At 42.4% G+C, this 26,232-nt stretch overlaps 1 protein-coding gene across 18 annotated transcripts in view; it reads left to right on the top strand.

Moving 5' to 3' along the window:
• Positions 1–26,232, top strand: part of Arhgef11 (Rho guanine nucleotide exchange factor 11) — a 113,546-nt gene that overhangs the window by 65,268 nt on the left and 22,046 nt on the right. For 10 of the 18 annotated variants that reach the window (XR_009590142.1, XR_009590143.1, XR_009590144.1 and 7 more), the window contains 15 exons: positions 1,040–1,159; positions 2,846–2,891; positions 3,379–3,455; positions 4,732–4,869; positions 9,606–9,680; positions 9,895–9,996; positions 11,174–11,272; positions 13,504–13,546; positions 14,765–14,861; positions 14,959–15,081; positions 17,665–17,688; positions 18,890–19,034; positions 19,451–19,550; positions 20,117–20,146; positions 24,335–24,461. Coding sequence is in view for 14 of the 18 variants with exons in the window: in XM_060378549.1 (XP_060234532.1) it covers positions 1,040–1,159; positions 2,846–2,891; positions 3,379–3,455; positions 4,732–4,869; positions 9,606–9,680; positions 9,895–9,996; positions 11,174–11,272; positions 13,504–13,546; positions 14,765–14,861; positions 14,959–15,081; positions 17,665–17,688; positions 18,890–19,034; positions 19,451–19,550; positions 20,117–20,146; positions 24,335–24,461 (1,346 nt within the window). In the remaining 4 variants the exon portion in view is untranslated. The remainder of the gene's footprint in view (positions 1–1,039; positions 1,160–2,845; positions 2,892–3,378; positions 3,456–4,731; positions 4,870–9,605; positions 9,681–9,894; positions 9,997–11,173; positions 11,273–13,503; positions 13,547–14,764; positions 14,862–14,958; positions 15,082–17,664; positions 17,689–18,889; positions 19,035–19,450; positions 19,551–20,116; positions 20,147–24,334; positions 24,462–26,232) is intronic. The other 8 variants (XM_060378545.1, XM_060378547.1, XM_060378548.1 and 5 more) reach the window with 8 other exon arrangements.

Raw genomic sequence — 26,232 nt, forward strand, 5'->3', positions numbered from 1 at the left:
ATTGGTAGAAATAATTTTATTTTGGGAATTTGCTTTTAATTTAGGGAACTTAGATATCTTTAAAAGGTAGGATAACGAGAAGAAACAATTTGAGAAAGATTTTAAAGGTATCTGAAAGATGTCTAAGAGGCACTCAATGCAACCAGTGTGATTCAAAGTGGTAAAAGATTGTATTTCTGTTCTGAGTCAGGAGAAGAAATGGATGCAGATGTTGGATATTGAGACCAGTGTTTAGGGTTTGATGGTATGACAAAGATAAATATAAAATGTAAGGAATTTGAATGAGGTTGCCAGGTAACTGGAAGCTTCAGATAAGAAGTCAGTAAGTATGTGAACCTAACATCTTAGTTTAACTAGTATGTTTTGCTGGTGATTCCTTTTGTACAAAAACACTTTGGCAAATAACTGCCACGGCTACTCTAGCGAGCATGTTATATACTCATATTCAGATGTTGGGTCGTCTCCGTTCTTGACCTTTGTATTCAAGCTTACCCAGGCCTGCACAGCTAGTATTAATGGGCCAGTCTTCTCAGCTCTGTGCGCTCACTCTGCTGCACGCTGTCAATACATTAGGAGAGGTAGATGGTGCCTGCTCTTCAGAAGTTTCTGGTGATAAGGCTACTGGCTTCTCTAGGCTGTTCCTCTTTTTACTTGAGATTTTTATTGTGTTACATTTGCCCTAACATTCTCCATGTAGTGATCTGGATAGCTACTTCTATGTTCTATACTTGAGTGTGAGTTGACAAAGACTCTGTCCAGCCCTTAAAAAATAGGTCAGTTTAGGGCAGTCCTTTTGGTTTGTTTGTTTTCTTTCTCCAGCTGCTTCATATATTCTGTTTCTCATCAGTCACCCCTTTTTCTGATCCTAAATGATGGTGAAATAGCTGCATTTACTAGTAGACAGAAATCTCTTCTCTATTCTTTGTTTTGTGATAACTGCCTGTTCTTATTACTGTTAAGTCATCTATCCTCCACTAACCACTACTCTACCTTTCCCCTCCTCCTCCTCTTCCTCCTCTTTCTCTTTACCCCTCCCTAGCGTATCTATGAGGTGTATAGTCGGAACCCCGCCAGCCTGCTAGAAGAGCAAATCGAAGGTGCCCGGCGGCGAGTCACTCAGTTACAGCTGAAGATCCAGCAGGAGACTGGTGGCTTAGTGGTGAGTGTAGTAGGCATTGCTCCAGGAACAGCTCCATGCAGAGGAACTAGTATAGAAGAAGGAGAAGAGCAGGACTAGTATAAAAGAAGGAGAAAAGAGAGCCTCTTGGGCTACAGCAGGACCAGCACCAAAGAGGCTGAGCACTATTGAAATACCTACCTGGGATACCATGAAGAGACAAAGTCTATTTCATGCTCTTCTTGTGGGGAGAAAGGAAAAAATATAATAAACCAAATATTATGCTTTAATCTGTTAGTTACTCCTTCCTTCTGAATACCTTCCTATTCATGTGTATTCCTGCTCCGGCATTACTGAGCATTCATCTGGTAGCTTTTTCTTTAGAACGTAAGTGCTTTCCAAGTCAGCTCAGTAAAGGATTGCAGTCAGTTGAGAACAGGTTATATGTGCTTTGTAGACAATGCCATATAGGAGGACATTTTTTATCTGTCCTCATCAGAACTTTACTCTGAGTAATCTTTCTTCTAAGGACTAGCCTTAGGAAATTATGGATCTTAGAACACTATTTTCCCAAACCCATAGAAATTGTTTAAGGTAGAGCTGGAGAGGTAGGTCAGCAGTTAAGAGCACTGACTGTTCTTCCAGAGGACCCAGGTTCATTTTCCAGAACCCACATGGTAGCTTACAGCCATCTATAACTCCACATCCAGCAGATACAGTCTCTCCTCTGGCCTCCATGGGCATTGTGCACAAATGGTACAAATACATCCATGCATGCAAAATACCCGTATACATGTAATTAAAATTTTTAATTTGTTTAAGGAATTCTGTTTTCTTTTTTTAAGATACCTGTTCAGAATTTGGTAAAAACATAGGTAAATAAACTTTAAAATTCACTTTCTGAAGGAACTTTCATATCATGGTGGATGGCTTGGATTATGGGCTTAGATCATCTAGTTTTGATTACCAGCTCTTGAAAGTAGAGCTGGTAATCAAAATCCCTCAACCTTCAGACTCATGGCCAAGTAAACTTAACCACTAAGAACCTCTCTTTGTTTTCTCACTTATAGAAGAAGGACACAACAGAAACTACCTAGTAGGGTATTACCAGAATTAAAGTATGCCGCTGACATTGTGTGTGTGTGTCTGTGTGTGTGTGTCATGAATTCTGAGAGTCTGGGCTGAGAATCAGGATATTTGGGCTCTAGCCTTGGGTTAGGAAGATTACTGAACACCTGAGCTGCTTTTTGGCTCCTCGTTTGTAACTTGGGAATGGCTTCTTTTGCCTAGTTGCTGAAAAACTGATTGCAGTTGAGAAAGTCCTTTGTGCAGAATAGAGCACAGTACTAGTGCTCCCCCCAGAGACACAGTGTTTAACATCTTTCCTCAGCACAGGCTTAGTAGCATTGTATTCTTTGATGGTTAGAAAATCCTTTCCTGTATCTAACTCAAATAAGACAATAAGGGCTTTGAAGTCCAGGGTGTTAAGGGAAGGGAGACTTTTTGTTCAGTTTTACAGTAATGGTCAGGCTCCTTTCCCTCCATTAGGGGTCACCACCTTCTCCTACTACACACCTGAAAGAGCATCCCTTCTGGCTGGGTATTTCCTAGGCAGTAAAGCAGATGTGACCACTTGTTACAAAAGCAAGCATGGCTCTGGTGGGGAAAAGGAACAGGAGTGGAAGAGGATCAGAATATTTTCCCACCCATTGGTCTTTTCCTTTTTAGGACGTACTTCCACTCTATGGTGACAACAGCCAGAGAACATCTGAAGGTAAATCCCCATGTATGAGGCTTCTTCTGTGGTGGTCTCGCCAAATGCGGCAGGTTCTAGAATAATGAGGAAAAGAGATACCAGTACACAAGGCAGTCAGATGTGTAAAAATAAGCAATGGCCAAGTAGCTACCAAGATGACAGGTCCAGACAGCAGCATGTGGCACTTAGAAGCTCAACAAATTCTCATGAAGAGGAATGGTGACCAGAAGAGGGTTAGGAATAAGCTGAAGTGGATAACACGGTTTTATTTTAGGTGGTGGCATGTTCTGTCCCCATATACAGAAGTAGGCAAAAGCTAGATATGGAGAAAGTAAAAGACCAGTGTGCCAGAAGAACCTGAGATAGAAGAGTTGAAGGACAGCTGGCAAAAGAAGGGAAGATGACAGCTTCCCCTTCCTGCCTAGTGCCCAGAATAAAGGCTACTCTTTAGGGCCTGAGATTTTTTTTTTTCTCTCTAAAACTATCTGACTTGTTTTCTTCTCAGGCCGCCTCTCTCTGGATTCCCAGGAGGCAGACAGTGGCTTGGACTCTGGGACAGAACGCTTTCCCTCTATCAGTGAGGTGAGTGCCAGTAGGCACAAGGCCCATTTAAAATGTATACACTCAGTGTCCCACCCCTGGGCCCTGGACAGCACTGCTGCTCATTGACCACTGAAGGGCCTGCCTCATCACCTGGGTACCTTCTCCACAATTTTAGTTCTATGGATGTAATCACTGTGTTCGAGATCTGAGTGGGTTTGACATGCATCCTACTGCCGGAGTCATCACATGTGGCTCATATTTTATCAAAATTGACTGGCTCTGTTGTGTAAAATGTAGGGTGAAAAGGTAGGCAGTGTTAGTGAACCCCACCGAGTCAAATGTGATGTTTACTCTCTTTGTTGCACATCTTTTTTTTTTTACTTTAGTCAAAAATTTTTTTTAGATTTTTTTTTTTACCTTAAAGGTTATATTTCTTCAAGGTGCTCTTAGTTGGCATATAAGATTAACAATATTAAAATAACCTTGGCCCCGTACACACATGGAGCAGATGTGCAACTTGGTCATGATGTGGGTTCCCTAACTCTGTTGCCTCCCTTTCCACTATCTGGGCTGCCTTATCTAGTCTCAGTGGAAGAGGATGGGCTTAGTCCTCTGCAACTTGATATGCCAGGGTGGGTTGGTACCCATGGGAGGCCTCCCCTTCTCCGAGGAGAAGGGGAAGGGAAGGGGTTGTGAGGGTGGAACTGGGAGGAAAGGAGGGAGGGGCTTCAATCGGGCTGTAAAGTGATTAAATAAATTAATTAATGAAAAAAGTATTAAGGAATAAAATGAGTGAAAGAATGCTGAGAATAGTAAAGAAATCTATTTAGTCAGACTTATTAAACATGGAAATAAGTTTTTAGAACATACTGACATTTTAATTTTGGTAACATTTGGAAATTTTTTTTTCTGACTGTCCCTGACTATTGGTGAAAAGATGATGGGAAAGTTACCAAAGTTACCAAGAAAGTGGTGGGACGTAGCATGAGCCTCAGTAACCTATATAGTTTACTACATAAGAGGTGATACACTTGGCAGTGAAGTGTGTGAACTCTGACTTAGATTTCCTGGGTTGAATATATACTACAAGCTCTTTGACCATCAGTAAGTCTCATGACCTTCCTGAGGCCTGGTTGAAACGTGTGAAAAGTGGATCGAGTGGTGATGTTAGATGTTAGAGTGCTGTTAGAAGGTTAAATGGAATAATACATAACCACGGCTGTGGTGGGTGTCCACACAGCTGTTGTTATAGAGCAATTTGACCCCAGAGAGTTGTCTGGATGAGAGTCCTTCTCACAGAGTTCTCTTCTTCTAGTCGTTGATCAATCGGAACTCAGTTTTGTCAGATCCTGGACTAGACAGTCCTCAAACCTCCCCTGTAGTCGTGGCCAGAGTGACCCAGCACCACAGGCGACAGGGCTCAGATGCACTGGTGCTCCCACACAACGACCAGGTGAGAGATGGGAACCACTCTGTTTGCCCTTCTCCTCTCACAGCTAGGTTTTAGGCTAGGTTGTTACAGTGTATAAACTTGAATAATCAGAGGAAACTCTGTTCTGACAACCTACAAATGCAATTTGCAATAATCACCTACAGAACAAATAGAGAAGAACAAGTATGGTGTGAATGAAAAAGTAAGGAAGTCAGACCTGGTTTCTGTATCCATCAGAACACAATTAAGGGAAAATGGATGGACCCCTTTAAATGTTGATAGACTAAGTATCAACTGTTCAGAATGCTTATATTCCCTTAGCAAAGCTTTGTTTCAACCAAAACTGGAGGCAAGAGAATAAATAAGATCAATATATAGTGATGTAGATGTATGAAAATGTCATAATGAAACCACTTTGTGTATTAAATAAGCAATAAGCCTCATTATTGGAATCCTAATACAGAAAACAAACAAAAGTCCAGCATGCTTGAGATCTTTCTTTGTCAAGCTACCTTCCCACGTTTTTCCTCGGGCTCTTCACTACTGCCCAAAGACTGCCAAATGTAACTTGAAAGCCCCTCTCAGAGGTGGCACTAGGTCCAGGGAAGATCTCAGGAAGAACAGATTTTGGCTCAAAGCAAAGTCCTGCAAAGAACCTGGACTGTGTAGCTATAGGTGGGCTTTCCAGGCTTAGTGCAGGTAGAGGCTAATAAGATACTGGCGCACTAAAACAGGATTCCATAAAATTCACCACTGCACTGATTTTTTTTCCAAACCCACATTCCAGTTGCAAATGTTATTTAGTATATCCTTCAAGCTTGCTTCTTTCTTTCTTTCTTTCTTTCTTTCTTTCTTTCTTTCTTTCTTTCCTTCCTTCCTTCCTTCCTTCCTTCCTTCCTTCCTTCCTTCCTTCTTTCTCTTTTCTTTCTTTCCTTTCTTTTCTTACTTTTCTTTCTTGACAGTGTCTCACTGTATAGCATAACTAATTGTGTAGACCAGGCTGAACTTGAATACACAGAGATTTGCCTGTCTTTGCCTCTGGGGTGCTGGGATTAAAGGCACCACCATGCCTGGCTAAGTTTACTTTCTTAAATTTAAATTCATTTTAAAGGATATTTGTCACTACTACAAATTAAAATCAGTATCACACACTCTAAATGCAAGGTAAGTTTAAGAAAGGCAGCATACATGTTTAGAAATGATTTTGTAAAGACTTACCTAGAAGATACAGAACAGTGGGGAAAGAAAGCTCCCACTTATGTTTGAAAAGATGCTTCCTTCATGAGCTTTCTCAGCATGAACTCATGAGAAGCTGATGGTTGTCATCTTCAAGGAGCCTCAGAACAGTTGAGAGACTTTAAATTCAGTTACCCTTTGCTACCATTTCAGTTCCACACTATGTGAATATATCTTGTATTATTTAAAAAAAATCAGCTGGAAAGATGCACTGGCTGTTCTTCTAGAAGATCCAAATTGGATTCCCAACATCCACATGACAGCTCACAACTTTCTTAGTTAGGGTTACCATTTCTGTGATGAAGCACCACAACCAAAAAACAACTTGGGGGTTTGTTTGACTTACACTTCTACATCACACTTCATCATCAAGGGATCAGGACAGGAGCTCAAGCAGGGCAGGAACCTTAGGACAGAAGTTGATGCAAAGGCCATGGATGGTTCCTTGTTACTGGCTTGCTCAGCCTGCTTTCTTATAGAACCCAGGACCAACAACCCAGGGATGGCTCCACCCACAATGGTCTGTGCCCTCCCCAATCAGTCACTAATTAAGAAAATGCCCAACAGCTGGGTTTTATGGAGACATTTTCTCAATTGAGGTTCCCTCCTTTCAGATGGCTCTGGCTTGTGTCAAGTTGACATAAAACTAGCCAGGACAACTATCTGTAACTCCAGTTTCAGAGGATCTGCCACTCTCTTCTGGCCTCCACAGGTACTGCATGCACATGGTACATAGACCCATACACATAAAATGAAAATAAATAAAACAAAATTAATAAAAACACATAAAATTAAAATTTATCATCAGTGTATAAATTTTATATATTATCATATTTTTACTCTAGCTAGATTCTTTTGCTTGTAATTAAGTTTGAGGTGAAATTTCTTTTTGTAAAGGTATAAAGATAGACTAACAGCAGGCTGTAACTATTTGGATTAGTCAAAGGGATTAAATGGGAACTGAAATTAACTCTTGACAGTTTGACTCACTGCTCTTTAATGTCACGTCTAGGTAACACCTAAATTGATTCCAGCCTTACCAAATATCATTTCACCTGTTGGAGGCCAGTCTACTGTAAATAGATAGTTCCAGGACAGCCAGAGCTGTATAGAGAGACCCTATCTCAAAAAAAAAAAAGAAAGGAAGGAAGGAAAGAAAGAAGATAGATTTTATAATGGGAGGGGTTTTATTTTTCAAGATTTTGTTTATCTGTGTATACGAGTGTTTTACCTGTGTATATGTCTGAAATATACATACTTGGTGCCCTTGGAGGCCAGAAGAGGGCATTAAATCCCTTGGAACTAGAGTTACACATACATAAGTAAAAATAAAATAAAATTTAATTGAAAAAATACTAGAATATACAAAAACTTTAAAAAAAGCAAGAATAAACAGTTCTGAAAATATGAAATACAAATGATCAATAAACATGAAAAGATGTTCAATTTCACTAGCCATGAGGGAAATGCCTTATATTGAGATCCATCTTATCCCATTCAGAATGGTAGTCACTAAGAAAACACAACAAAAGCTGGTGAGGATGTAGATTACAGAGAACTCTTATATATTGCTGGTGGTAATATAAACTAGTCCTAGCCACTGTTAAAATAAATATGAAGATTTCTCAGAACTAAAAATAGGTCTTCTGTGGGAGTGTGGAGTGACAATCTGAACAAACATCTACTCACTGCAAACAGTGAACTAATGACAGACTAAAGTATGGATACCACCAGAGTCCAAATTGGGAACTTGATACAAGTTTGGGTGAGGAGTTAGTTACAGGAGCAGAAATATCTAAAGACAGAGGCATCACCAAAAGCCAACCGTAGCATGAGTGACAGGTCAGGGAAGCTGGAAATCTAGAGTACACTAGAACTTACAGCCAACCTGATGGGTTCGATAGTGTCTCTTCCAGGTAGCATCATGTGTTTTATATATATATGCCATAACTATCCCCAGAGACAAAGGGGACTAACAGGAAGAAAAGGCACTAGATAGGACAGGATGAAGTGGGGAGTATGCTCAGCATTCAATATTTGTACAAAAACATTTCTAAAATAAAATTATTTCTTTAAAATTCTCCCCAGGCCTGGAGAGATGGTTTAGAAAGCACTGGCTGCTTTTCCAGAGGTCCTGAGTTCAATTCCCAGCAATTACATGGTGGCTCATAACCATCTGTAATGAGATTTGGTGCCCTCTTCTAGCATGCAGGCATAAATGCAGGCAGAACATTGTATACATAATAAATAAATCTTTTTTTTTTTTTTAATTTCACCATTGGGGGGAAAAAAATCTCTCCAAACAGCTAAAAGCTAGGGATTTTTTGATGTCTGGGCCAGAGATTCTGGGGATATAGATAGCATGGACTTCAAAAACTGATGTTACAAGATTGGATGGTTTTGGAGTATATTTGAGAAGCACAAATAATAATTTGCGAGCCTAACTCTGTGGCTTTGAATGTGTGTGTGACTCTTGGGGCCTCCCTCTTTCATTATCTTTAATACTTTCAAGGTCTCTCAAGTCATCTAGGCTTAGAGGTGAGTGACTGTCCAGAGAAACAAGATAAAGAAGCATTAGGGAGAGCTCTTTGAGAAATTGCATGAGTAAATTAGGTAGGTTCCAGAAGCAAAATCTTTCTTAGAGGGTCACTAAAAATAGGGAAATGTAGTCACTAGAAAATCTTTGATAATTTCAATGTTTGGGAGGCAGAGACAGGTGGATCTTGTGAGTTTGGGGCCAGCCTGATTTACTTAGTGGGATCTAGGCTTGCCAGTGCTACATAGTGAGACTCTGTCTCAGAAAAAGGAAAAAAGACATAAAACAAACAAACAAACAAACAAAAAAAACAAGAAAGAAAGAAAGAAAAAACCTTTGGTATCTCAGGAAACCTTTAGAAGAACATGACCCATAACACATTTGAAAAGTTCATGTAGTGTTGTGTCATTACTGGTATGTCAGTTAGGATAAATACTTTATTGTTAAGCAGACAAGGGAATAATGCATGTTGGTGCTTGAGGAAGATCAGCCCCATCCTGTCTCATTGAGGGAGAGGCAGATCTGCTGCTCTGGTTTCTCTGAAGGTTCCTAATCCACATACTTACTGGTCCACACTACTCTGCAGCACTGTGGTAATTGCCATATTAGATTTGGACACTGTGTTGAGTGACAACAGTGGTGATTTGGTGGTCTGTTTAGGAAAACACAAGTCTTCAACCCAGTGGTCCCATTAGGTGTTGTCAGCTTTTACTTTGTTAAAGGACACTCACTCCTCATCTTTTGTAAACAGAAAGAGAACATCTTTCCTATTTCCCCGTCTTCCTGTGTCATGTGCGAGGCTGCTCTGCTGGGTGCTGCCCCACCCAGAAGCAGTTGGCTTTCTGTAAGTGGAAACCGTTACATCTCTGCTGAACCTTGTGGTGCTAGTAAGACCCATATGGCCTTTGTAGAGTTTGGCTGCTGAACAGGTGCTAAGGAGGAAGTTGAATCATGTCTCCAGTAATCTCTCAACTCTTTCCTCCAGAGTGTAGATCAAGGCCCAAAGCCTCTGATAATTGGCCCAGAGGAAGATTATGACCCGGGTTGTTTCAGCAATGAGGTAAGTTTTCTGGCTTACTCCTTTTACCCTCCTTTCTTGCTTTAACCACACTGCCCTTGACTGGAAACATTTAATTGGCATCAGCTTTGAAAGGATCCTATAGGGAAGGACGCTTAGCTAACAGGGCCTAGAAGGTAGAGAGCATGAGAGTAAAGTGTGCCTTCTGTCTCCTGTCTCTGTGCCTCCCAGCCATTCTCATTTTTCTGCCTTCCAGAGTGACATCATCTTCCAAGATCTTGAAAAACTTAAGTCACATCCAGCTTACCTGGCAGTTTTTCTACGTTACATATTCTCTCAGGCAGACCCTGGCCCCCTGGTAAGTGAGAAGTGTCAGTCTTTTTGGAGTACTCTTTGTGCTCAGCACAGAGAATCTCTGACCACTATGCTTGGTCTTTCTATGTGTTCATCTTTTAATGTCATATCTATGGGCAGAGTCAGGTGTCTCAAGGACAGAGACAAAACAGAAGAGAAGATGGCACCCGTTCCATTATTTGGCTAACCATACTTGTAGCCAAAGGGATGCAGCTAACCATATGTAACCCAAGATCTAGGCAAGGAGGACTGTTATTCTCTGTCAGTCTAGGAAGTCATCAGAGTTTTTTAAGTGAAAGTGGATACAAATTGAGGAGTTGAGAGAATCACCCTTACAGAGTTATGGTGTTGCTAAAGATTTTTGTTGCTAGGGGCAAAGCACTAAAGAAGCTTCTATCTAAGGTGATGGCTTAAGGAATACCTGTAGGGCTGGCTGATGGCTCCTGCCTTTAATCCTAGCACTCAGGAAGCAAAGGCAGGGGGTCTCTGAATTCAGGGGGTACACAATGAGACCCTATCTCAAAAAGGGGGCATATGAGAATGTGAATGAAGAACACAGTGCCCCAAGGTGTTGCACAGGGCCACTCCCTTACACCCCCTTTTTCCTCTTACCTGCATAGCAACAAGGTGTGATGGTAGAGGAAGGTCATTGTTCCATTCTTCAAAGTAAGCCTCTCTCTCACCCAACCAACGAGTTGCTGGGTTTTGTTGTTATTTTGGTTTTGGTTTTGTTTTATTTTGTTTCTGGAAATACTACAATTAGAGGCCAGAACAAACATTGATTTGCTCAGGTGAAATTCATTGAATGCCTGTTTCTTTAGTCCCAAATGCTGATGTCTCAGAAGGTTCCTGAAAAAAGTCACACATCACCAAGAGAAACAAAATAAAAGCCCTTCAGGAATATAAACAAGTGAAGACACCACTAAAAATGTCAAGTGTGAAAGAAGACACAGTAGAGGAATGATGAACCTGAAATATGTTCATGGGAGGGAGACTGAGATTGCTTAAGCTTGTCAGCCTTATATTGTTGATAGTTTAGACTGAAAAGTCTTCCTTATGGGAGGTGATCTTAATTTGGGGATATTTGGCCTCTTACTAGACTCCACCCCTAGATGGCAGTAGGAACCACCCCTAGTAAATTCAACCACCCAGTTTCTAACCCAGTTTCTCTCTCATTCTAGCTTTTTTATTTGTGTTCAGAAGTTTATCAACAGACAAATCCCAAAGATTCCCGGAGTTTGGGGAAAGACATCTGGAATATTTTCTTAGAGAAAAATGCGGTAAGGTCATCATAAGTTAGATTACAGTTCCATACTCTATACCAAAAACAGAGGAAAAGCAAACAAAATAACCATGCCAAATAGAGACGTGTGTGTGTGTGTGTGTGTGTGTGTGTGTGTGTGTGTGTGTGTGTGTGTGTAAAATGTACACTGGAATGGCACCTTATCTTGAATCAAGTTCTTTCAGTGCTGTCTCCTGGAGAAGCATTCTCCTGTCAGCTTTTCTTTTCCTTTTTCCTTCTTGGGTGACCAACACACAAGTTTGTGCATGGCTAAGACCACAGGGATTTAGTAGTATCCTGGGCAGTTCACATCCATAAAGTAGGAATCAGGGCTCTGTACCAGGCGCTGTTTCTTGTTTTTCTTCTGAGAAGATGAGGGAGAGCCTTTGTGAGAGGCATGTTTTCATAGGGAGGTTGTCAACCCCGGAAAGATAGAGATGGGTTTTTAAAGACCTTTGGCCTCTGAGAGGTTAGGATTTCTGGATTCTGTTCCTGTCTCTCAAAGTTTTGTCTCCCCCTTGGGCTGGAAAGATGGTTCAGTGGCTAAGAGCACATGCTACTTTTCCAGAGAATCCAGCTTTGAGTCTCAGCACCCACATGGTGGCTTACAACCATCTGTAACTTCAGTTCCTGGGGATAGAGCACTCTTCTTCTGGCCTCCACAGCACCATATATTGCACATTCATACACTGAGGCAAAGCACCCATACACATAAAATAAAAGATTTTTTTTTAATGTAAAGTTTTTATCTCTTCTGTATGTCTCTTTAGTTCCACATATAGAATGCACACTACCTCTCGTTAGAATATTTAGAGATAGAGCAGTGGTTCTCAACCTGTGGGACAAGACCTCTTTTGGGGTAGATGACCCTTTCACAGGGGTCACCTAAGACCACCAGAAAATGCAGATTTTTACATTGCGATTCATAACAGTAGCGAAAATACAGTTATGAAGTAGCAACAAAGATAATGTCATGGTTGGAGTTAGCACGACATGAGGAACTGTGTTAAGAGTCAAGCATTATGAAGGTGAGAACCACTGAGATAAAGGCTTCTGACTACTCCTCAAACCTTGTCTGCCTTTCCTTCCTTGGATGAAGAAACAGACCCAAGAACATCAGGTAATCTGGGTCAGTGAGGCAAGAAGAGTGAGTGCAAGTTTTTAAGATTGGGCCAAAGTCACTGTCGTTCCTTAAGGAAGTAGAAAGGGAGAGACTTGTATCTGGGAGGAAGCGCCTCTCTTTATCTGAACTGGGCTCTCAGGATGTGTCGGGATGCTGCTGGCCAGAGCATCTGCCTGCAGGTGGCATTCTTCATCTTGACTTTATAATCTGATCAGCTACACTAATTCCAAATGATTTCATTCTTCTCACAGGTGACTACTAGGCCTACTGAGGTTAGAGAAATTGGTTTTCCTCCGTGTTTTGTATTTACTGCCTTGAGTGGGTCTTGAGTAAGGAGATTAGGGCTGCCAGGTACTCTATGTCATCATTCACAAAACCATACCAATATCCAGCCATGGCAAGAGGTTTAAGGACACATGCCAGAATATCATGCTAACTGCAGGACTAGTTAACACATACTGAGCTTCCACTTATAACAAAGGAGAGGAGTAGTGACCCATCAGATAACAAAGGTTATTCTCTTGGGACCACTTGGAGGCAAAGGAGAGTCTAGCAACTAATTTAATACTGGTCCAGTTTTGGAACATGCCATTCTACATCTGTTCATCAGAATAAAAACAAAAAAACTGTTTGGCCCTCTGACATCAGCTCAGTGCTGGCTCTTTGATCACCTCCCCCTGAAGGGGGAGCAGCCTGACCAGGACACAGAGGAAGACTATGAAAGACAGTCCTGATGAGACTTGATAGGCTAGGTTAGATGGAAGGGGAGGAGGTCCTCTACTATCAGTGGACTGGGGAAGGGGCATGGGAGGAGATGAGGGTAGAGCTATGGCTGAGATACAAAGTGAATAAATTGTAATAAATAAAAAATGATAAAAAAAAAAAAAAACTGCTTGGCTACCCTCAGAGTGTACTGTCAACTTGTCTTGCAAACTCATTTGTGATTTCCCAAAGTCCTAGCCTAGAATTCATGTCCGAAGTTGAAGAGCTTGGAAAGAGGGAAGGGTTGGTATAGACAAGAGAGGAAACACTCTCTTGTGCCCCTGCACACACCAGTCTGCTTGGTGTGTGCAGCCTCACTTCTGCCCCCACTTTCTGTTTTTCAGCCTCTCAGAGTGAAGATCCCTGAGGTGTTGCAGGCTGAAATTGGTAAGTTGCCTCATGGATCAGGTTGCCTTTTTAGTGCCCTTCTTGTACTGAATTCTCAGGAAACACCAGAGATAGAGACACAGTAACTGCCCTGTACTGGGCAGAATCCATAGATGGTTGTTCCAAAACACTTCACACTTAGGACCAGGCACTAATAGATACTACCCCAGAGCTCATTGCCCTGTTCTAGGAAGATAATGGCACAGTTAGGAGAGCTGAGTTCATTTTTTCCAACCCTCCATGGGACTCCCAGGCCTTACTCCATCCCACCCACTAAGCCAGAACCTCTACAATAGTGTTTTGAGGTAGAAACAGGAAGATCAGAAGTTCAAAATCAGCCTTAGCTACAAAGCAAGTTTTTAAAGCCAGTCTAGGATATATGAGACTCTGTCTCAAAAAAAAAAAAACTTGAGAGGCTGAGCACAGTAGTGTTTTTTTAATAAGATGGAACTAGCAGTCTGTATTTGGAAAGAAACAGTTATTGGCAAAGATACAGGAAGGACAAAATACATGTACCTAAAGCAGCTTACTCAAAAATAGACTAAGAGGCCTGGCATAGTAGCACATGCCTTTATTCTCTGCACTCAGGGGGCAGGGTCAGTCAAGCAGGCCTGAGTGTGAAGTCAGCCTGGTCTGCATAGTAAGTTCCAGGACAACCAGGGCTACATAGCAAGACCCTGCCTCAACAAATAAATAAACGAATGAAGAAATAAAATGAGGTTGCCATTTCCAAGGCCTTGGTCTAGCCTATGTGGTGCTAGAGGTCAGAACAGGAAGGGTACGCCACTTGGTTCTATGATGTATGAAAAGCTTCTGTTTTCTTAGGCCTTTGAAATCATGTCACAGCAATAGAAGGAATAAGTATATATAAAAACTACATGTTAATGTCAGCAGACATTTCAGAATATACACAGTGAGAAAGGGCCTCAGTGTGCCTTCTCATGGAGCATTACACATCCAAAGAATAATTTTGTCCTTTGATAGGACCAGAATGATTCAGCCTTAAGCCTGACAACCTGAGTTCAATTCCTAGAATCCACATAAAGGTGGGGAGAGAACCAATTCTACAGAGTTGGTTGTCCTCTGCTTTCAGGCTGAGTGAAAAAGCCAGTTTTTTCCCACCCGGCATCACGGATGCAAAACCACTTGAGGTGTTTAGCAGAAATTATCTCCTCTCCATCACCCACCTATTCTACCTTCTCTGGTCTCCCACTACAGACCTGCGTCTGCGGAACAGTGAGGACCCCCGCAGTATTCTCTGTGAAGCTCAGGAAGCAGTCATGCTGGAGATCCAGGAACAGATGAATGACTACAGGTTTGCAGAGCCCCTCAGTGTGCCCCCCCCCCCCATGCTTCCAGAGTTCACGCCTGTTCAGGCTGATACTTGTTTTCCTCTTGTATCTCTGGTGTAGATCAAAGCGTACTCTGGGGCTGGGCAGCCTCTATGGTGAAAATGACCTGCTAGACCTGGATGGGGACCCTCTTCGGGAGCGCCAAATGGCAGAGAAGCAACTAGCTGCCCTTGGAGATATCTTGTGAGTGTTCAGTTTCACTCCTCCCTGTGAACTTAGCAGGCAGGTTGGCAGGTCTCGTAGGTCTGGTTTCTACCTTCCACTTCTTGCGTGTTCTCTTTCACCAAAAGACAGGAGATCCTTCTGCATTTGTGCTGAGGCAGTTTACTGGTGGCTTTGACACTCCAGTGCCCCCAGAGCACCTTTAGGAGAGGGTCGGAACTGACTTAAGGAACAGCACAGCAGAAAACTAGAGCACCTTTCTGGGAGCTTCAGCACAGCTATTCCCACTGTGCTTCTCCAGTGCTTTGTTTCTTTGTTGTTCCTTTGAATTTATGTGTCTTGAGTTGTTTTCACTGTACAGATGTCTATGCCATCATGTGTGTGCAGCGCTCACAGAGGCCAGAAGAGGGTGTCGGACATTCCACCTCCATAGCTAGAGTTAGAGTCAGTTATGAGCCACCATGTGGATGTTAAGAATCAAACTCAGGTCCTCTGGAAGAGCAGCCAGTGGTCTTAACCACTGAGCCATCTCCCTAGCCCCTCAAGTCCCATTTTTTTTTCTTTTGTTTGTTTGGTTTTTTGTTGTTGTTGTTTGGTTCTTGGTTTTTGTTTGTTTGTTTCATTTTGTTTTTTAACACAAGGTTTGTTTCTCTATGTAACAAGCCCTGCTATCCTAGACTTGCTTTGTAGACCAGGCTGGTCTGGAACTCCGGCTGCTTCTGCCTCCCAAGTGCTGGGATTAAAGGCATGCACCACCATGGGCAGCCCATGTGTTGTCTGTGATTTGAATCCCAGGACAGGAGTGATGACTGAACTCTGGGCCTCACATACTAAATGACAAAAGTTAGCCTACGTGAGCTTGGTAGTGTCAGTGACACAAGCCTTCCAGTTTGACAGATATCAAATGTGTTTTCTCTGTGTGCCACTGTATGATGTATCTCGTGAACATCACTGTATGAACACATCTAGTGGTTATTTCCTCTGTGGGCATTAGGAAATGATGAGAAGAGGCAGCAGTATATAAGAATTATGTAGATTGGCAGTATGTTAATGATAACAAGCACTCGGGGAGGAAACAGAACGGGGTACAGATGGCTTGGAGTACCAGATTGGGTTGGGTTGCAGATTTTAAAAGCCTAGTCCAGGTGAACTGCCTGGCAAAGGTAGTACTTAGTCAGTGGAAGAGATTGACTAAATTATCCCTGACATCTGGGAAAGCACTGTAGACAGAAGAAGCCAAGTAGAATGTGCTCAACATTTAAGGAACAGTTATGAAACCAGTGTGGAAAAGGAGAGTGAAAAATATGTGATGGAGCCAGGTAACAGGAGGGGTATCACATAATATGGGGAAGATTTTTGTCTTCACTTGGCAAGTGAGGAACTGTTGGAGCTGCAGAAGGCTACACTTTGGGTGTCAAAAGAGATGGAAAAGCTAGGATGTTCAATTAGAAGTCTCATCCATAGGAATCCCCACAAATGATGGTAAAGGGATAGCCATGGAAGATGTGAACAGAGGTTAGCTTTTGGTGGAGCTGAGCAGTAGAATCACTAAGAGAACTTTCTAAAACTTGGGTGTGGAGTATGAAAGAAAAGTCAGAGGAGGGAGTCCAAGAGTGTCTTACCAAAGCTACTGCCAGTCACTCAGGACAGTTGGTAACACAGGGAACAGTTTGGGATCAAACTACAAATTTGAAGACTAACAAGCAAGGCCCAAGTTTCCATTCACTGAAAAAATAAAAATTAGCTGAGCTTAGTGGAATAGGCCTATAAACCCAGCTACTTTGAGAGACTGAGGCAAAAGTCAAGGTTTCCCTGAGCTACTGAAATAAAACTCATTAGGAGGATCAAGATTTAAAAAAAAAAAAAAAGATTTTAAGGGCAGAGTATATAGCGCAGTGTTAGAGTGATTGCCTAACATGTATAAGACGCTGCGTTCAATCCCCTGTACTAATGAATAACAAAGAAGGAAGAACAGGAACTCTGGACTAGAAAGGAAATCACACAGCAAGCATGGTCTTCACAGACTCCACCTCCTGTCCTTCTGCAGTGAGGTGGCAGTAACTGGTGCCTCTAGGCTGGAGGTAGGACTTGGCTGTGCCTGTTTGGAGATCCTAGAAACCCACCCTAGAGTAGTTTCTATTTTAAAGTCATATTTTGTTCTTACAAAATGGGAGCCTTCTTGTGGGTGTTTTAAAATTAAATAAGTTTATTGTGTGGATAAAAATTATAAAAATGCCTGGCTCATGGCAATCCCCAAACATTCATTGCTTTTCCCATTTGCCTTTTGAAAATAAGCTTCTTTGGGTCAGGCTTCAGTTTTCATTTTTAACCTCCTGATAACCTTATACTCTAAAACAGAGAATAGAGACTGAATTTGCCGTGTCCCACTTTGAACTAGAAAAACATTACTGTCATTATTACCATTGTGGTAGTTGAATACTTGAGGAAATACGAACTCTCATCTGAGCCACAAGGCTCCAGAACTATGACCAAGACCCTTGAATCTGACCTTGTTCTCCCTACCATCCTTCCTCTTTTCTCCAAGAAGGGACTTCCAGCCTCTGCCCCTAGAACAGGTCCATATCATCTGTTCTTTCATTACAGGTCCAAGTATGAGGAAGACCGGAGGTGAGCAAATCCACGGTGTGGTTCATGGGCAACACTCAAGGTGGGAAGAAGCAGGGCCAGGTTCTCCTGTGCTTTCCATTTGTGCTCCCCCAAGAAGGCTGTGACATTGCAGGGCATTAGTCTGTATAAGTTTAGTTCCCAGGTAACTAACCAGAACATGCAGGACTTAGGTCCAGATCTTTGATGCGTAGAGACCATCGTAGGGTGCAGGTCTGTTCCTTGGTGTAGCAGGCTGGCCCTCAGCTCCTGACCTGTCACACCTGCCATACGTCTACCCACAATACCCCTGAGTCTCCCTTCCAACTCCTTTCCCTGTGGAGAGGTTTTATCTCCCAAAGAAATGGTGTTAGCCAGTCTGTGGTGGTGGCACTAGCAGAGAGGAAAAAGGCGTTTTCTTTCTTGGCACATTTCTTTTAATCTTACATATTGGCCTTATTATTTTTTGTCAGCTTAAAATGGGTCTGCATTCCCTGCTTGCACACACTTTGTTAAGGAAGAGATGGGCCATGAAGCCAAAGTGGAAGCAGATAATTTGTACTGAATTATAAGCTGATAGATTTATTTTAAGCACAGAGCTCTGGACAGTTCCATTTGTTTGTGGCAATTAGAAGCATCTTGATAACCCTTTGCTTTATCTTTCTTCTCAGGGATGGGGGCAGATGAAGGCTATATGCCTGCCTTAAACCTCATGTGTCTGTTGTTCCCATTATTATTATTATTATTATTATTATTATTCCTTCTTCTTCCTTCTTCGGAATGGAGCAAATGAAAGCTGTATGCCTGCCTTAAACCTCATGTGTCTGTCTTCTCAGGGATGGGGGCAGATGAAGGCTGTGTGCTTGCCTTAACCTCATGTGTCTGTCTGAGGTTGGCTACAGGCCCATCTTCCAGGCCTTATATTTTAGGGACTCTATGTTCCCATCCACTCACCATCATCCTTTCATAGGGAGAGAGTACTACTTAGATTTCTCTTTCTCTCTCTTTTTCTCTTTTTTTTTTTTTTTTTTTTTTTTTTTGGCCAGCTCCTGACTGCTGTCACTTGTAATCATCCAGACTTGAATTTGAATATGTTAACTCATAACTCCACCTTTTCTTCCCCATGGGGTGCTGTGGGGAGATTGTCCTGAGCTGGGTTTTGGTCTTTCGGCCTTTTAAGAAACGCTGACCGGCCTTTCCGGTTCACAACACTGCTGTCTCGCAGTGCTCCCATGGACTTCGCTGTTAATACCTACATGAGCCATGCTGGGATCCGTCTTCGGGAGGCACGACACTCCAGCACAGCAGAAAAGGCCCAGTCTGCCCCTGACAAGGACAAGTGGCTGCCTTTCTTCCCTAAGACCAAGAAGGTAACAGAACTGCCCTGGACCGTAGCTTTTCTGGAGCAGTCCTCTGTGCTGAGGCAGACCAGGAAAGCCATTTCACAGCCTTCCAGCTACATCCCTCTCCTTTCTGCAAGTCTGACCATTCGAAGCCCTTATCAAAGGTCTCAAACACAAAATCACAGGGATGAAGACAAAGAGTAAAGAGGGAACTAAAAATCACCAGTGCTATCTTCCAAGGAAGAAGTTCTTCCACAGAACTATTCAGTAGCTACAGCTGCTTCTGAGTTCCCAGACTAAGATGGAATGTGTTCATTAAGATATAATCAAACCTGTCAGCCTTCCAATGATTTACTTAGGGCCAGTGTTGGGAACTGGGGAAGAGTAATTAGCAGACATGTGTGAGTGTTGAACCACCTCCAAACTAATATCTCCTATCTCAGCAGAGCAGCAATTCCAAGAAAGAAAAGGATGCCTTGGAGGACAAGAAGCGAAATCCCATCCTCAGATACATTGGGAAGCCCAAAAGCTCTTCTCAGAGTGGTGAGTATCTTGGAGAGCAGTAGCCTTGGCCATTCTTTGCTAGAGAACTCAGCCCTTCACCTACCTAGGAAGTATAGGGCCTTCCTGTGTTCTGCAATCTAAGGCCTAAATTCTGGAGACTGTAGCTTGCTCTTAGTACTGCTGCTGTCTCCCTGTGTCCCATCTTGTACAATCTCACTGAGGTAGGTGAATGTTTCAGAGCCGGGGGACCAGTGCTTCCCCTTAGCTCTTAGTCTGGGAACTCAGAAGCAACTTTCTGGCTCTGTGATACTGTTGGTAATAAAACACTAATGGCCCTTCCACTGATTTCTCACCAGCATGTGTCATATGTCAGAAATGGTCAGTCTTGTCAACCCTGAGTTTCAGTGGGAATCTGAGTAGTGATGTGGGCCTGCACTGAGCATGGGGACACAGGGAGGGGTGGGAAAAAGGGTCTCTTCTGGATCTACTTTGGTTTTTGTCACTACCTTTTCATTTTCCAACTTGGTACAATTTTTATTTTGACTCTTGCAACATTAATTTGACTTTTCATGGTTTACTTTTGTTTTTGTTTGTTTTTCTTTTAGCATTTCATATTCCCTTGTCCCCTGTGGAAGGTAAAAGGACCATTTTCTTTGGTTTTTATCTTCTCATCAGCATCGATTTTCTGCCTCCAAAATTTTGCTGTCTCTTTTCCATTTGGTCCTATCTGGTCCCTCCTTCCTTCTTTCCTTCTCTCCATCTTTCTTATATATTCTTCCTTTCTGCTGTAGCTTCTCTGTAACACAGACTGTTGGATCTCTCTTCTCCACTGTGTTTGCTGCCAGACCTTGTTACTTTACCTTGTTTCTGAGAGATGGAAACGCCCCTTTCCCCAAGCGGGGCTTCCTTGAGGTTCTGACAGAGATCAGCTTTCTTGGCTACAGGTTCCCTGTGGCCCTATCCTTTGCTCTTTAGGGTATATTAGCTTGTCACTGTAACAAAATATCTGAGATAAACAACTTAAAAAGATGAAGAGTTCATCTGGGCTAATAGTTTCAAAAGTTTTAGTCACTTGGCCCCATTGCTTTGTGGTATGGTAAGACGGTGTGTGGCATGTGGCAAAGGAAATCTACCCAAGTCATGAAACAGGAAGAGAAGCTACTGAAGTCTGAGTGTCCTTTTCAAGGACATACCTCTCCTTATGCCCACCTTCTAAGTAGACCTAACACCTAAAACACTTACCACCTCTCAGTCACACCATTAACCTAGCCATCAATACACAAGCTTTTAGGTGACTGTGTACAGGAAGCAAACCCTACTAGACTGCAATGTGTATTGCAGGGAGATAGAAACAAGAGTACTCAGGTTTTCATACAATGAAAAAAATAACCATTTTTCAGTTGTTGTTGTTGTTGTTGTTTTTTAATTACAAGTTGCTAATAATTTTTCTGTGTTTGTATCCGATATTCCTGCTTAGGCCCATAAATTGTAGTAGAGGAGAGAATATTGAGTTGGATGCTAGGCTGGGCTACATGTTTGAGACAGTAAAACAGGGAACACAAAAACAGAGAACTTGAGTTTGATCCCCAGTACTCATAAAAAAGCCAGGTGCGTTGGGCCTGGAGGGAAGCTCAGTGGCTAAGAGTGCTGGCTGCTCTTCAAGAGAACCAGGTTTGATTAGCAATCCACATGATAGTTTACAACTATCTGTAACTCCAATTCCAGAGGATCTGAGGCCTTCTCTGATCTCCGCTGGCATCAGGCACCAAAGTGTGCACAGATATACATTCAGTCAAAACACCCATATACATATAATAAATATATTTTTTAAAAGTAATGGTATACATGTGTGATCGCATCAGTGAGGAGCAGGTGGAGGCAGGGAGATCCCTGGGGCTTCCTGACCAGCCAACCTAGCTGAGTCAGCATACCCCACATCAGTGAGACCGTGTTGGGAATGGGAAAATGTAGTCTTTTCTTGAGGATTAACATTTGAAGGTTAAGTTTTACACACACACACACACACACACACACACACACACACACACACACACACAATAATTGATCTAGGGCTACAGGATGGCTCAGTAGAGCACATGATCTGCATGTGTAAAGACCTGGCTTTGATTCCCAGCACAGCAAAAATAATAATAAAACAAATCATACATATTAACGCAGAAGAAACTTACAGCCTACATCAAAATGTCATAAAATCAGTTTATTTTCATCAGTAAGGTTCATATGTATGCAGTTAATTAGTATTTTCAAATCATGCATAGTGGCATACTCCTATAACCCCAGAACTTGGGAAGTAGAGGCAGGAGGATTGGGAAATGACAGTCAGTCTCAGCTACATAGTCTGAGCCACATGAGATCCTGTCTCACAAAAAAAAAAAAAAAAAAAGTACAAAAAATTATTAATGCTTTTTAGGTTCCATAGTACTTTATACATGGAAAGAAAGAGAATAGTCGTGAAATTCTGTTCCTAGAACTCATTTTATGTAAAAATGGAAATTTAAAGTAGTGCCTTTAGAATTATTTTAAGTTACTGATGTTACATGCTGTCTTATAAGCCATAAAAATAATTCTTGAAAAAATTTTAACTTGTGGAAAAACAAAAGAACAGCCCTAAAATCCAGGCCCATTATTGGAACCAAGCTACGCCACTACTGAGTCACATCCCCAGCTCCAGGCTCACAGCTGCCAAAGTCTGTTTCTCAAAGTCTGAGGCAACAGTAAGTTGTAAGACGCTGAGCAGCCCCACTTTGGGAGCAAGCTTACTTTGTGCCAGCTTGAGAGAGAACACGAATGCACACGGTGGGCTGGAAAGATGGCCAACCAAGAATGCACACAATGAGGCAAGGTTGCTGAGCCCCGCAGAGCATGGTAAAGGTGCCAGGGATCCACGTGTTCTCTTTTTTCAAGATTTATTGTTGTTGTTGTTGTTGTTATTATTATTATTATTATTTCTGATTGTGTGTGTAGGTATGTGCACATGAGTGCAGGTGCTCACAGAGGCAGAGAAGTTAGAACCCCTGGAGCTGAAGATACAGGCAGCTTCTATCTGCCTGATGTGGTTGCTGGCAATGGAGCCCTGTTCATCTGAAGGAGCAGCACACACTCTTGAGCCTCTCTAGCCCCATTTTCAATCCGCATGTTCCTTAATTCAGAGTTTATCACTCTGCTTGATTTGATTTGGGCTTCTAAAATTCCTAGGACATCAGCCAAGTGTATGTCTACATCTGAAGATCAAACACCCACTGCCAGGAAGACTCAGTTGACACTCAGAATCAACTCTCCCATCAGTTTGTCTGGTTGCTAATAACAATTCATGTGTATCAGGGACTATAGAAGTCAAAGGTCAACCTCAAGTGTCAGTTGTCATGAAACATGTACCTTGTTTGTTGTGATGGTCTGTCTCTCTCATTCGGGCCTGGGGCTCACCATTCTGCTAAGCTAGCTATCTCCATCTTCGTACTACTGGAATTACAAGCACTTGCCACCACACCTGGCTTTTTATGTGGGTGTGAAGGATTCAACCTTGGTCCTCACATTCATGAAGCAAGCACTTCACTTTCTGAGCTATCGCCCTGGGCCACATAATTCACTTTTACTTAGTTCTGTCATCACTCAGGAGACTGGAGGAAACGGGGCAACTGATGGGATTAAAAATGGGCTCTTTCTGTTTCCTCTTGTTACTCTGAGTTACTCAGCTATACCATATCTCAGGGCTGCACCTGCTTTTTGCCACAGCCACACGCTATATAGAGCACACCTAGACACTTTTCAGCCCAGTAGTAGACTCTGCCTCATGCTCTCAGTTATAGGATACTTCTAGATTCTTACATATCCAGACAGTTTCACTATGGGCGCACAGTAGACCCATGCCAGCTGTACATTCAGTCTAGGATGGGTCCTGACTTCCAGCCACAAGTGATAGTAACCATCCTATTAAACACACACCCAGCCACTTAGAGAGTGTGAGAAAGGTGCACCTTATCCACCTGCCTCAAGGATGGAGCTGTACACATAGAAGAAAATGGACAAATATTTTTTTCTCTCAGGCTTGGGAATTTTCCTGTGAAAGTCAGGTTTTTGGGACAAGGTCAGGCTTGTTCTCATCAGGTCAGTGCCTCCTTTGTCCTCTACCCCAGCCCTGCTCTAACCTCATGTGACTGTCTTGACTCTTCATCTCCTCTCTGGCTTGCAGATGTCAGGCTTGGGTCTTAGGCCCCTTCTGCAGGGTTTTCTCCCCATCTCTACCCCTTGCTTGTTCTTGAACAAGACTGGCTTCCTAAGATGGGGAAAGACCTATAATTTAAATACCAGAGAGTAATGTATCACCTCTGTTCTAAGACGTTACCTGTCACCAATTCTTTAATGATGGAGCTCAAAGCTGGCCAGAGGATGTGATGTGATGGAAGTTGTGGGGTGGGGAGTATAGGGGGCAGGATGTTCTAAAAGTAGTAGAAATTTGAGAAGGGCCTGAGATTTGCAACATGAAAACATCCTGTGTAGGCATTTGGTTCGCCTTCCTGGCTTCCTTTTTTAAACCTGCTATGTGACTTAAGGAAAACTTAGTCATTGTTTTCATTAGAATATGAGTATTCTAAACCCTCTCATTTTATACATGAGAAAGGGAGAGTGTCCACCCAGGACCACACAGCATAATCACAGAAGAGTGAGGGCTAGACCATGCTCCTGTCTTCTGGTCCCATACTGTTCTCATCTGTGCTTGTTCACTGCTCTGTCTTCTGGGCTAGAGGGGAGTAAGGGCCCTGGAACAGAAAGCATAGTACCCTTCATTTTCTTTTTGCCTGCAGTTAAGCCAGGCAATGTGAGGAACATCATTCAGCACTTTGAGAACAGCCATCAGTATGATGTCCCAGAGCCGGGGACACAGCGACTCTCAACAGGAAGCTTTCCTGAGGATCTGCTGGAGAGTGACAGGTAGCTGTAGCTGGATGGGGCCCACCAGCTGCCCAAGATATGGGGCATGGGCAGGCTTCATCACTAGGGTTTAATTGCAGCTGCCTTGCTCCTCTCCACTAGACTATGAGGTCCCACCATAGAGCCTGCCATCTTACGTAGCTGCAGAAGCATAACTGTGTTGGGAGTTGGGCCAGTGGGAGATCATATGAACAGCCTTCAGGTTGATCCTCTAACTACTAAGCAGTGCCATCCCAAAGTGGAACTAGGTTATATTATCCAGCAGCTAATCAGGAAGCACTGGGTGACATGGAGGAAGGACTTTGCATGAAAAAGAGCAAAGACTTGGAAAATAAAAGGCTGGAAGAGGCTAAAGTAAGTCTTTGCTTCTTAAGAAGAAAATTTAATCTAAGCATGATGGTCACACTTTTAATCCCAGCACTAGAGAGGCAGAGGCAGGTAGAGTTCTGTGAATTCCAGGCCATCCTGGTTTTCATAGAGAAACCTCTGAAAATAATAATAATTATTGTTGTTAATTATTATTATTAAAATGCTTAGAAAGGAGTTTTTGTAGACACTTTTAAAAATAAACAAATAACTGGGAATAAGTCATCCATCTCAGCCAACCACAGTGTCAGTAGGTTCAAGACAGATTGTTCTTCCCCTTTGCAAAGAAAAGGAGGGCAGGTATGGTGACACATGTCTGTAATCTCAGAACTCCAGAGGCTGAGACAGGAGGATCACCTGAGAGCTCAGTGCCAGCCTAGGCTTAAGAAAGACCCTATCTCAAAAGGGTTGAAAGGGGTTGGGAATTGTATTACCTCATTTTTTGCATCTCCATCAGGTATCAGGTTCCAAACAAGGATGTTTGTCTGGTTTTAACACATGCTGTAAGATTTACTTGCTCCTGACTGGCATAACAACAGTCAAGTCTTGGCTGTAAAGATTGCCTATAGTCAGAAATACCTGTGCAGATTCCTCAAGTCACCCTTGAGGTATAGTTCTACAGCCTTTGTATAGAAAAATGATCCTATTGTAAATCAAGTCTGAAAGCCACTGAGGAATAGAGGTAGGCAGAGAGGCAAGTTTGCAGGCAGCAGTGTAGATACTCTAGCCATTTTGCCTTTGAAATCACTGTCAACTCTGAGTCAGGTGTTCTTGCTTGAATGCAAGTTTATTCTTTCTGTTTTGTATTAGGCCTTCATAAACTTAGTGCATGTCAAGGGATTTGACAAAGATTTGGGGGCAGTAAACTTTGAGAGTTGTGCTATGGAGAGAGGCTACAATTATATAATATTTGTAGGTAAATTTGACATGAGTTACATAATTGCTGTGGCAGGTGTGGTAATTTAAATATGTCAAATATTTTAAGTTTGGGAGACATTGTCAATACCTTGAGAAAACCTTTGAAACCACCTACAGACTTGTATTCTTGGCCTTCCTAGGGAATTTGTGTTACCTAAGATAGTCACCAAAATCCTAAAAGTATTCTAAGCAGAAGCCTTTGGGTTTCATTGTAAACTCCTTGGTAACCTTGGGAGAACAGCATGCACAGGAAGATAGTTTAGGTTGCCTTAGCTGCTCAGCAGGTATTAAGTACCCAAGGTTCTTCCAGGAAGTTACAAAGCTGTGCAGCCCTCTAATTGTGGTAGAAGAGGTTTATAGTGCTGACTGAGGACACAGAATACAATGTGAGTTGACCTGCATTCAAATTGTTCTTGTAGATTTCTGAGGGTTAAGTTCAGTAGGTCGTCAAGATGTTTGCAAACTCTCAAGATAAATTCAGGCCCTC

This window comes from Meriones unguiculatus, chromosome 2 (assembly GCF_030254825.1).
Source record: "Meriones unguiculatus strain TT.TT164.6M chromosome 2, Bangor_MerUng_6.1, whole genome shotgun sequence".
Taxonomy (NCBI): domain Eukaryota; kingdom Metazoa; phylum Chordata; class Mammalia; order Rodentia; family Muridae; genus Meriones; species Meriones unguiculatus.